This window comes from Ranitomeya variabilis, chromosome 2 (genome assembly GCF_051348905.1).
Source record: "Ranitomeya variabilis isolate aRanVar5 chromosome 2, aRanVar5.hap1, whole genome shotgun sequence".
Classification (NCBI taxonomy): domain Eukaryota; kingdom Metazoa; phylum Chordata; class Amphibia; order Anura; family Dendrobatidae; genus Ranitomeya; species Ranitomeya variabilis.
The window spans coordinates 1,006,091,375-1,006,104,431 of record NC_135233.1 but is presented as its reverse complement, the minus strand read 5'-3'; the positions used below and the strand labels follow the sequence as shown (position 1 = coordinate 1,006,104,431).

At 40.6% G+C, this 13,057-nt stretch overlaps 1 protein-coding gene across 1 annotated transcript in view; it reads right to left on the bottom strand.

Annotated features, from left to right (window-relative positions):
• Window positions 1–979: 979 nt before the first annotated feature.
• The window catches only part of LOC143808514 (saxiphilin-like), a 139,367-nt gene continuing 127,289 nt past the window's right edge, over window positions 980–13,057 (bottom strand). The window contains exons 16-20 of the mRNA XM_077291264.1: window positions 12,195–12,345; window positions 4,364–4,428; window positions 3,619–3,803; window positions 1,547–1,748; window positions 980–1,136 (exon numbers count right to left, since the gene is read on the bottom strand). Of these exons, the coding sequence (XP_077147379.1) occupies window positions 1,105–1,136; window positions 1,547–1,748; window positions 3,619–3,803; window positions 4,364–4,428; window positions 12,195–12,345 (635 nt within the window). The 3' untranslated portion in view covers window positions 980–1,104. The remainder of the gene's footprint in view (window positions 1,137–1,546; window positions 1,749–3,618; window positions 3,804–4,363; window positions 4,429–12,194; window positions 12,346–13,057) is intronic.

Below are 13,057 nucleotides of genomic sequence, written 5' to 3'. Positions count from 1 at the left end.
TTGACGCCTACGCTTACATGCATTGTTTTTGTCCCAGCAATGCTGTTGCTCTTCAAGAGTCTCATTTCCCTTTGGTGTCTTTGACATTGTGCCTTTGCTGCTTTCCTTTCATTGTCATTGGCGTACTTTTTAGGAGGAGCCATGTTGGCGTTGATATTTGCTTTTTAAAGGGGTTTTCCCATGAACAAAAGTTAATTTTAAAAATTGCCTGTGTCTGACCATGTACAGAACATACCACAGCTCCTGGGCAGGGGAGGAAGCAAAAGCCAATACTGACATTACAGCAGGAGATCGCAGAGGATACATTTTGTGAGGTAAAATATTGTTTAAAAACAGTCAATGAAATATTTTACCTGACAAAATGAATCCTTTGTGATCTCCTGCTGTAATGTCAGTATTGTCTTTTGCTACCTCCCCTGCCAAGGAGATGTAGTATGCTCCGTACATGGTCAGACACAGACAATTTTTAAAATTAACTTTCGTTCATGGGAAAACCCCTTTAATGTGACCGGCTTCCTCTGCCTGTAGACACGTCGCGCATCTGCCGCCGGGATCAGCTGAATGATTCACTGCACCTGCACAGAATTCATGCAGGTGCAGTAAATCAGACCACCGCCATCTTTGTGCAGACAGATAGCTGCAGTCACATTAAAACTGAGCATGCGCTCCTCCTGTACAATGATGGTGGCGGTCAGTGAATCATTTGGCTGATCCCGGCGGTGGCGTGTTCAATGGTGTTCCACTGGTGGTACCGTACAAGAGGCTGCATACGGCGTATACAGTGTGGGTGTGTGGTGCATACGGCATATACAGTGTGTGTGTGTGTGTGTGTGTGGCTGGTACCACCAGCAGTTTCCATATTGAGACACCCATCACTTTGGTGTCCCAATATGGCGGTCGGTGAACTTTCGCCGCTTGGAATTCTGGGATCTGGACACATATGGATGGAGCATGATGTGAAGACATTGCAAGGTAAGTATATATTGAGATTATTGCATTATGACAGCAAAAACTGAAAATAGTAAAATAGAGGGATAAAAAACAGCAAACATGACAAGAATAATGGCAGCTCAATGACCAGGTGCCCATTACTAAGTCTTCTCATCAGTGATGGAACGAGCAAGCAGAGGCCAAAGCTGTAGATACAAAAGAAAATGAAAATTACTATTTTATATAAAATAGTTAATTGTACAGTAGTATAAATGTAAAAGATGACCTCCCCTTATGTACCTTCCCAGGACTGCTGATTTATGGTTTCGGACAGATCCAAACAGATCTTACTAATTGTCCTTCCCATTTTCCTTACATCTGCAGTATCTATTGGATATGCCATTAGATTAGATGTGATTAGAGGGATATACATGGAGAATGATATATGGTGCCAGCCCAGTGAGGTCCTCAGCCGTTTCCATTTTTACTCACTATGATAGAAAGTGGTGACTTCTTTACGGGGAACTGTAAATTCATCATGTCTCATACATGGTTGTTCAGACCTTTTAATATTTCCATATAAGAGGAAGTAAAGTACCTGATTCAGAATATGTACCTGATTTTGGTAAGCAGTCATTGTCTCTGATCAAATGTTTGTGAAAGGGTTTGCCGAAATAATCATCCATAATATCTCTATCCAGCATCCGGTCGAACTCAAACAAGCATTGTGTGCGATCATTGAAGAGGAGGTTCTGGCCATAACTGGAAGAAAACATCTGAAATATGTCCTTCTGGGATCCTGTCTGTCCATAGAGAGACTAAAGGAAAGTAAATATTGGGATTAGAAATCCAACTTTAGCACATATATCTGTAGAAGGGCTCGCTCACATGTGCATATAATACGGCCGAGTACTATGCGATGTTTTATCGGATAGCACTTGGACCAGTGTTATTCCGTGGGGCAGCTCAGATCTGCCATTTTATTCTTATGCTAATTTGGCACGAGAGAACAATTCCAGCACGATGCAAGAGCATATGATTTTCGGATCGCACTCTCCCATTCAAGTTTATGAGTGCGTGTAAAACATGTTATCTGAGTGCAGTCTGCCACGGACCCAGGCACTGGAGAAAATGGAGAAATTAATTTCTCCATCTTCATTGCACCTTTGCTGCAATTCTCTCATGCGAGAGAATCGGATCACACCAAAGTGACACTTAGATCCAAATCTGACAGAGTTTGATCCGAATGTCATTAACATAATTTGCCCGATTCTCTTGCACGAGAAAACATATGCTCGTGTGACACCGGCCAAAATCTGTATTTTGCGTCCCAACTAGTCATAGACAGGACATGTAGACATGGGCAGCACAGTGACTCAGTGGTTATCACTGTTGCTTTGCAGCACTGGGTTCAAATCCCACCATGGACATGGATGTATGCTCTCCTGTGTTTGTGTGGGTTTCCTCCCACACTCCAAAGACATACTGATAGGGAATAAAGATTGTGAGCCACACTGGGTACAGTGAAAATAACGTATTTTAAACGCTGTGGAATATAAGCAAAGCATAATAAATAAATAAATAAATAAATAATGATAGGCCATGTCATTAAAAACCACCTGCCTAACATTGTGTAGGTCCCTAAGACCAATGAAGGTATCCTGTGGTTTATGGCTCCAAGAACCCTGTTCCTGGTTTAACCTTTCAACTTCCATGTACCACTTCTTCAGTTTTTTTCTGAGGTTTGTCCAAAAGTGTTAATATCAGACAAACATAAGAAGTGAGAGTGCTTTGTGTAAACTGTTTATACAGAAAAAGTATAACACTACAATGGCCCCAGTTCATCAAGATTCGCAATGTTCACGTTGGTCTTGTTCAGGGGGCATGTTGGAATCAGACGATCCTGATTCATTAAGAGGAGCATGTTTATTAGTGAATCAAGAGCGTCTGACAAGTGCCTTGTGCTTCTTTGTGCCTCATCACAAATCTTAGGGTACCGTCTCGCAGTGGCACTTTGCTCGCTACGACGGCACGATCCGTGACGTTCCAGCGATATACTTACGATCTTGCTGTGTCTGACACGCTACTGCGATCAGGGACCCCGCTGAGAATCGTAGCAGATCGTTTGAAACTTTCTTTCGTCGTCAAGTGTCCCGCTGTGGCGGCATGATCGCATCGTGTAACAAAGGTGTGCACGATATTGTATATGATGTGCGCACAGTAACCAACGGCTTCTACATCGCAAATACGTCATGAAATTATCTCTCCAGCGCCGTGCATTGCGAAGTGTGACCGCAGTCTACGACGCTGGAGCGATAATGGAGCGACGCTGGAGCGTCACGGATCGTGCCGTCGTAGCGACCAAAGTGCCACTGTGAGACGGTACCCTTACTCTAGAGACTGGAGTAAGATTTCTGGTGTAACTAACACAACAGCTCGTCATTTTGGAGGAGTCGGGTGAAACTGGTGATAAAACTCCAGTAGTCACTAAATTTTTGCCCAACTCAACAAAAATTTTGTGATCTTTCAAAGCAATTTTGACATAATGACTTTGCTGAATTGGGGCCAATGTGTCTTATTATGTTTGTGAGAGAAAACAACGCCATGTCGTGACACAAATTGCAAATTTTCACCACGATGAAATCCATTTCTGCACTTATAGGCTCGTCAGACATATAAGTCACTTACTTGCTGATTTTGTGTAATTCTTACAACATCTTTGACATTCTCCGGTCTGGTGACGGTAACTTGATTGGCGATGCCTGAAAGTTTACATTTTTTGTAGTCGCTGACAGGAGCACGAGATCCATCAGGACATAGCAACTCAAAATCTGCGGATTTTACATCCTTCGCCCAAAGTGCCGGATTTTTACCTGAAGGACAAATAACATAATTTCATCATTTGTAAACATTATCCAATAATCTGAGCCACCCACATTAGTCAAACTCAGAATGGGCTATATATTTGTTGAATATAACACAAACCCATTGAGCGCTCCATGAAGACACTGCTATGGGGACTTATGACCTTACAATAAAAAGATCAGGGACATTTGGATATGTATCCATTGTATCTGAAGGGATCCTTTACCTATGAAATAAATAATTCACAAAGGAACCTGATAGGATAGGGGCTTTGATTCTAAATGTAAAGAATAATGTTTCATTCATTCACAGCTATCAGAAATCTTAAAGTATGATGAGAAATTGAAATACAAAGTGCATAAGACAGCTGCAAACACTTTAATTATACAATCAATAAAATTAAATATCACTGGTAGAGATATTATATGCAGACCTTTCGTTATGGGCAATTTTGAGGTGTGGGGTGAGAGGGGGGTCTTCCAGCAATCTGATCTGGTGTATAAGGGCAGCTCTACTGACCCCATTGCTTAACATGACCATGAGGAGCGCTGTCAGATACTTCTCTTACCGTCAGTGTTTTCAAATATAGCTGTGTGCGGCACAAATGCCACATCTCCCTTCTCCACCAGACACCTAAAATCAAAGGGAAAAGTTTAACTGACTGGAAGTAAAATAGATGTAAGTTACTTGGTGGTCCGTGAGCAAAAAATCCCTGCTTCCCTTGTGCGGTTTGTACACGGTAACAGAAAATGGAGGAATGACCTATTTCAGGAAGGCTGGAAGTGGTTTTTGTCAGTGGTTACTCACAGTTGCTTCCGCCTCATCATGTTCACCTTCTGAAACACCAGACATTCGATATTTACATTTTTTAAAATATTTTTATATTTCCAATTTGCTGAGTGAATTTGTAAACTCAAAGAGATGTTCACACTCAGTTGGTGAAGTAGAAGTGATGAAGCTTTCCTTATAAAGGTAAAGGTTCATATATGAAAACTTGTTCCTTGATTGTGACAATATGTTATTGACTTATCAATTTGTGGAATCTTTACCAAAATTGTCAGTAGGAAAAATGAAATATAAATAAAGTTAGCAAAGTACCGATCAAAGTTATGAAGCAGGGCAAACAAGTGAGAAAACATATATATATATATATATATATATATATATATATATATATATCTAATATATAAAGCTGAATGTGTGTGTGTGTGTATGTATGTATGTATGTATGTATGTCCGGGATTGGCATCTGAACCGTAGCAGCTACAGCCACAAAATTTTGCACAGTCACACGTCTGGACCCCGAGAGCGTCATAGGCTATGTTGTGAGGTGAAATTTTAACCCCGCGCTTTCCAATTCACCAAACAATTTTGCCCCTATCTACATAATGGGGAAAAAGTGAAAGGAAAAGTGTTGGAGGCGTCGCAGCTACAGGCACAAAATTTTGCACAGTCACACGTCTGGACCCTGAGAGCGTCAAAGCTATATTGTGAGGTGAAATTTTAACCCCGCGCTTTCCAAGTCACCAAACAATTTTGCCCCTATCTACATAATGGGGAAAAAATGAAAGGAAAAGTGTTGGAGGCAAATTAACAGCTGCCAGATGTGAACAAGGGGGACTTAAAGAATGACAGCGATGGCACCAAAGAGTATATACTGTACAGTTGCTAAGGTGGGGCCCCAACATGGGATAATCACACCACCACGGGGATATGAACACACACACAAAATGCGCCACACACTACCACGTGCTCGAACACATATACCACCCTCAGTGCACATTTCACCACACATACACCAACCTCGCCACATAAAAGTAGAAACACAAAAGTCGCCGCTCAAAACTCGCCACGCGCAAAACTCTCCACATGCAAAACTCGCCACACGTGCAAAACTCGCCACACGCAAAACTTGCACACGCAGAAAAATTGCCACACGCAGAAAAATTGCCACATGCACAAAAGTTGCAACACATGCAAAAGTTGCCTCACACAAAACTTGCACATACTCAAAAGGCACCACACATAAAACTCGCCACGCGCAAAACTCGCCATGCGCAAAACTTGCTGCACACAACTTGCTACACTAACCTGTCACATGCAACTCGACACACAAAAAGTTGCTACACGCATGTCGCCACACAAAACTCATCTCACAAAAGTCCCTACATGCATGTCGCCACACGCAACTCAACACACACAACTTGACACACGAAACTCGCCCTAAAACACACACAAGTCTGGTATCCTTCAAAAATAAAAATCTGATTAATAAGCAGACAAACTACAAGAGCAACAAATGTACCATATAGGAATCCGGCAGCTGTCAGTCACATGACCAGTCTATTATGTGTATGTGTGAGCTAATATATACTGCCAGGGGGTGGGCTTACTGTTGGCTGGGGATTTATCAGGCTGCCATTTTAGCTTACAAATACTGAGGTAAAAATACTGACCAAATAACGTGTGAACGAGGGCTAATACAGGAGGAGATGGCATACAGCTATATACTATATACAGGAGATGACACACAGGTATATACTATTTACAGGGGAGATGACACACAGGTATATACTATATACAGGAGGAGATGACACACAGATATATACTATATACAGGAGAGATGACACACAGGTATATACTATATAGAGGAGGAGATGACATACAGGTACATACTACATACAGGAGGAGATGACATACAGGTATATACTATATACAGGAGGAGATGACACACAGGTATATACTATATACAGGAGCAGATTACCTACAGGTATATAGTATATACAGGAGGAGATGACACAGGTATATGCTATGTATAGGAGGAGATGACATACAGGTATATACTATATACAGGAGATGACACACAGATATATACTATATATAGGTGAGATGACACACAGGTATATACTATATACAGGAGATTACATACAGGTATATCTAATATATAAAGCTGAATGTGTGTATGTATGTATGTGTGTATGTCCGGGATTGGCATCTGTACCGTCGCAGCTACAGCCACAAAATTTTGCACAGTCACACGTCTGGACCCCGAGAGCGTCATAGGCTATGTTGTGAGGTGAAATTTTAACCCCGCGCGTTCCAATTCACCAAACAATTTTGCTCCTATCTACATAATGGGGAAAAAGTGAAGGGAAAAGTGTTGGAGGAAAATTGACAGCTGCCAGATGTGAACAATGAGGACTTAAAGAATGAGAGCGATGGCGACAAAGAGTATATACCGTACAGTTGCTAAGGTGGGGCCCCGACATGGGATACTCACCACACACGGGGATATGAACACAAACACAAAATGCGCCACACACTACCACGTGCTTGAACACATATACCACCCTCAGCACACATTTCACCACACACACACACCAACCTCGCCACATAAAAGTCGAAACACAAAAGTCACCACTCAAAACTCGCTACATGCAAAACTCGCCATATGCAAAACTAGGCTCACGCAAAACTCGCCACACGTGCAAAACTCACCTCATGGAAAACTCACCTCATGCAAAACTTGCACACACAGAAAAATTGCCACATGTACAAAAGTTGCACCACATGCAAAAGTTGCCTCACACAAAACTTGCACATACTCAAAATGCACCACACATAAAACTCGCCACGCGCAAAACTCGCCATGCACAAATCTTGCTGCACACAACTTGCTACACTAACCTGTCACATGCAACTCAACACACAAAATGTTGCTACACGCATGTCGCCACACAAAACTCATCTCACAAAAGTCGCTACATGCATGTCGCCACACGCAACTCAACACACACAACTTGACACATAAAACTCGCCCTAAAACACACACAAGTCTGGTATTGTCCTTCAAAAATAAAAATCTGATTAATAAGCAAACTACAAGAGCAACAAATGTACCATATAGGAAATACGGCAGCTGTCAGTCACATGACCTGTCTATTATGTGTATGTGTGAGCTAATATATACTGCCAGGGGGGAGGGCTTCCTGTTGGCTGGGGATTTATCAGGCTGCCAATAGCAACCAATCACAGCTCAGCTTCTATTTTGCTACAGTTAATTAACCTGAGCTCTGATTGGTTAATATAGGCAACAAAGACATTCTCAGTATAACAAAGCTAATATATGTTGTGAAATGCTTCTATTTGCTTAGTTTTTGCCTTTTAATAATTACATTTCTATCTATTTGTTTTGTGGTTTTTGTGTGCAGAATAAATTTTTGTTAACACATTCTATTTTGCTAACAGCAGTCATTAACCCGGGCGAAGCCGGGTAGTACAGCTAGTATATATATATATATACACAGTATATATACTGAAGTGCAGCGGTATCCACACTGTGCAGTGATGATGCAGTGGCCCAGCAAGGTTCAAAGCAAAACGTGTTTTAACGTCCAACTCACAGAAATCAGATATGTTTCCCGGATCGCCGCCGGTAAACACTCCAGTCCACCTTTGAGACTTGTTACCGTGGGCGGCTGCACTGACGTGTACGCTGTGGGTGCCAAGCCTTTTGGCTTTGCTTGGCCTTTTGGCTCCGCTTGCCTGTGTTGCCTCACACAGGTAGAGCTCTGCAGAGCCTTTTGCTCTGCACACTTGCAAAACCACAATGACACACCCAACCCTCTGCTTCAGGTTTTTTTACAAGGAACCTGTGGCCATAGGCCACATGGAAAACTCAGCCAGAAAGGAAACGGACTGCCCCACTACCATCCTGTAGTGCATTTCAAAAATAAAAGCTCAGAGCAGGTTTTCTTCAATCTGCCTTGGACCAATAGCTTGCCCAAGACCAACACTTACTTTAATTTTGCATCGCAATCACAGTTACGCCTGTGCCTGCAATGCACTCCCACCACCTCAATACGCCTCTGTGCGCATCCTTGGGGGGACACATTGCGACCCTCGCATGTGACACCGGTCACTGACTCACAATACACATGATGTAAAAAAAAAAAAAGTGATATAAACTTATATACATATACTGTATTTACATATTAAATTCTAAGTGTAACAGGAAAGTCTTTGAGCTGCCAAGCCAATTCTGTACAAATGATGTTAGGTCTATGTGCAGAAGAAGCCCTGAAAATTAGCAAGCAAGTAGCGTACTTGTAGGAATGTATAAATATTTTATCCATAGTACTTCATTCCACTTCTTCCTTTTTAGTGACATTTATTACATTCAGCTATGGGAGACCACTATGGGCTCGAACGTAGAACCATGTTATGCAAACTGCTACATGAGTCTTTGTTGAAGATGAGTTCATGTACACAAATTACTTATTTAAATCATTTGCCACTTGCTGGCATCACTATATTGACAACATATGTTGCATATGGAATGGTTCCATTGATTCTTTACTTACTTTTGTCTCCCCAATTAATAATGTCTTCAGTTCACCTTTCGCCATCACCATAGTCAAATAAATTTTCTTGACACCATCATCAAAGACTAATATGGAAATCTTACTTCTGATTTATGCACAAAACAGATAGATAGAAACAACCTGTCGTACTATTCCAGCTGTCATGCTAGAACAACTTAAAAGTCCTTACAATTCGATTTTTATTTCATTCCATTAAAAGGGAAAGGTGGTGTCTAGACAGGTTAAAAAGAATCCAACATTCTAACACGTTTCTGGCTGTAGCCCTTAGTCTTATTCTAGGACTCAGGCCTCCGGCCAGAAACACATTCGAATGTTGGATTCTTTTTAACCTGTCTAGACACCACCTTTCCCTTTTAATGGAATGAAATAAAAATGGAATTTTATTCATGTTCAGCCTATTGATCATTTTTCCCTTTTTTTGCCCTACTTTTTTCCGATGGTCAATGGATTTGGATCCTGGCTGCACTTTTGAGAAGCAACCATCCATTCATCACAGTGAGGAGTGAGGCTTATTTCCTAACTTGTACTTTAAAAAAATCCTTACCTTGCTCCCAATTCCACAGAGTACCCAAGATACTTACTGACCCCTCTCTTCTGAACACAAGACTCACAGACCTGGTGGAGAAATTCAACGAGAGAGGCTACCCAAAGAATCTACTGGAACCTGAACTTAAACACACCACACAACAACCACATGACAACACCAACAAAATCCCCCTTGTGCACACCCTTCTGAATCCTTTGTCAGACTTCAGTAGTGTAGCTACCCCTCCTAGCTTTGTATCGTCTGCAAATTGGATTAGTTTACCTTCAGTTCCTTTATCTAGATCATTTATAAAAATGTTGAAAAGGGCCAGGACAGAGCCTTGTGGTACCCCACTTGAAACCCTTTTCGAATTGGATCAGCAACCATTTATTTCAACTCTTTGAGTACGATAATGGAGCCAGTTATGAATATATCTAACCGTAGCCTTGTCGTTCCCAAACTTGGTCATTGTTTCAATAAGGATAGTATGAGATACTTTATAAAATGCTTTGCTGAAGTCGAGATGAACTCTATCTACTGTATTTCCCTAATCCACCCAGTCAGTGTTTCCATATAGAAGGTAATTAGATTAGTAAGGCATGACTTGTTTGCTACAAACCCATGCTGGCACTGGTTAATTACTATATTCTTAACCAAGTACTTACATACATGCGGTTTAGCAATTTGTTGAAATATCTTTCATGGTATAGAAGTAAGGCTGTATTATTGTACCAACTAATTAGAAATTGCTGATCCAGCTCTGCTAAAATGGTTATTGTTTCAACTCTACTACATCAGATCGACATCTGGTCTACAGTCCACTCCTCCATCCTTCTGCTCCACAGCCTCCTGCCTGTGATGTTCTAGGACTGCTCTCCTGGACCTGGGGCTTCAAAGAACCACTTCACCAGTGAGACATAACAGCTGATGTTTCCTTTCTGGGATCATTTTTACATTAATTTCTTAAGACTTCTCATTATTCTTTCCTATATTCCTCACACAACCTGTGCCCAAACACGTCTTTGTCTGCATATTTTTTTTTACATTGCACCAATTCTGTGTTACACCATTTCCACATCAAACCAGGTATATTGTGTTTTGCTAGAACAAGAAAATCCAGATGTTGACCAGCAGAACAGTTATGCTTCTGTGAATGATCCAGTGTGTACATCGGCCTTCACTAACACAATATGTCATGTTGGACGCATACACATCACAATAGTTATTTTAAGAGAAACAAATGACTGACCGGAAGATAACATTAATTTCTTACACTGCTCTGGTAAAATGGAAAGCAGAGCAAAACTATAATACTTTTCTGATGACTACTACCCAACAACCATCATACCGTACAAACCACACCAGGGGAATGGATCTTAGCTAAAAATCACATGAAAAAAGCATTACAAAGACATTGAACTCAGTAGATTTTTTCCATATACTTATGTACAGTTAGGTCCATAAATATTTGGACAGCAACACTAGTTTTGCCATTTTAGATGTTTACCAAAACATATTCAAGATACAGTTATATGATCAATATATGGGCTTAAGCTGCAGACTCTCAGCTTTAATTTTAGGGTATTTGCATCCTAACTGGAGTAAGGGTTTAGGAATTAAAGCTCTATAATATGTAGCTGCCTCTTTATAAAGGGACTAAAAATAATTGGACAATTATCTCAAAAGCTCCTTAAGGGGTTGCATGGGCTATTCCCTCATTAAGATATCATCAATTAAGCAGGTAAGAGGTCTGTAGCTGATTCCAGGTGTGGCATTTACATAAGCTGAAGTTGTGAACCCACAACATGCGGTCAAAGGAGCTCTCAATGGAAGAAAAACAAACCATCATTAAGCTGAAAAAAGAGGAAATACATCAAAGAGATAGCAGAAATATTAGGAGTGGCCAAAGCAACAGTTTAGTACATTCTGAAAAAAAAAAAGAGCGCATAAGTTAGTTTGTGAAATCAAAAGCAACACTTGGTTTTATACTTTGAGAAATACACTCGTCTGAGGCAGAAACGCGTTGGTATTTATAAAAACAGTTTTGGAATCGATAGTCTCTTCATTCCCACATCGCAACCTGTCTAAACGTTCCAGCTTCCATTTTTGCCTTGACTGGGATATTGACAAATATTATATGCTTTTGACACACAGTGGCAGTTAAGAGATTAAACTGAGGCAATTAAAGTTAGCTTTGATTTCATCAGTTAATCAGTAGAGTGAGCAAAGCTCCTAAGACCGCTCATTATATTCATAGCTTATCACCCCTATCCTTCACTAAAGGATTAAATCCATTTACTTAAATACACTCATCACATCCAATTTTCATTTGTGAGATATCCAAACCATTCTATTTTAACAGAATGTGGAATTTGCTGCATCCTATGAATTTTCTATCTCCATATAATACAAACTCAAGAATCGTCCTTCACTACATGTAAAATGACAGGAGCAGGATGGCTAGGAATGATCTTACTAGACTACTTTACCTGATGGCCCCTTCATGGCCGTAATACGCCTCTTTGTCGCTTAGAGAACATTTTGTATTTGCCTCTGGGTTTTGTGGATCACCAATACACAGTTTGCAGAGATTGGAATCAATGGCGGATCCCGGAGCGCAGCTCTGACTGAAGTAGGATCCTATTGAGGACAGAGACATATCAGCATGGTTATTTAGTTTCTCAGCAGTATTATCAGTACCAACCGATCATGAATTACCAACAATCCATAAAAATAGGGAACTCTTGACTACAAATCACAGGAAACTATTGATGAGTCCATGATTTTTATCACCATTGGAAAAACTTGTACTTCCAATAATGTTTGTGTGGGAATATAATCAGCGTTAGGGGAACCTAAGAGCAAGTTTTCCCAGTTAGAATTCACAGTACTAATCGTCGTGCATTACAGAATTTGCCATAGATTTTGTAGTAAATTTTGTAGCTGATTTCACTCTTTGCATTACACCCAGTCACCATGTATCAATTATCAAAAATTATAATGAATATCTTGGTGCCTAAATTATACATAAAATAAACAGTAGTTACCTGCGATATCTTATAATGTCATTTAGCATAGACATTTCAGAAGTCTTTAGTCAGTGGTGGTTTAAGACCATTTGTGAATCCATTGTATGGATTTCCCCACGTAAAAATGAGCGAAACAAATTAGAATTAAAAGGGTATAGTGCTCAGGAGAGAGCTTCTAGCTTTCATTTTAGCAACTGGTGGAAGTCTAAGCCGTATCATTGTCACCGATCAACCCCTGACATGTTTATGTGACATATCAACAACTGTAAAGGTACCAGCCACCTACTCTGGTGGTCTATGTCTGTCTTTTTTTAATCTCTGGG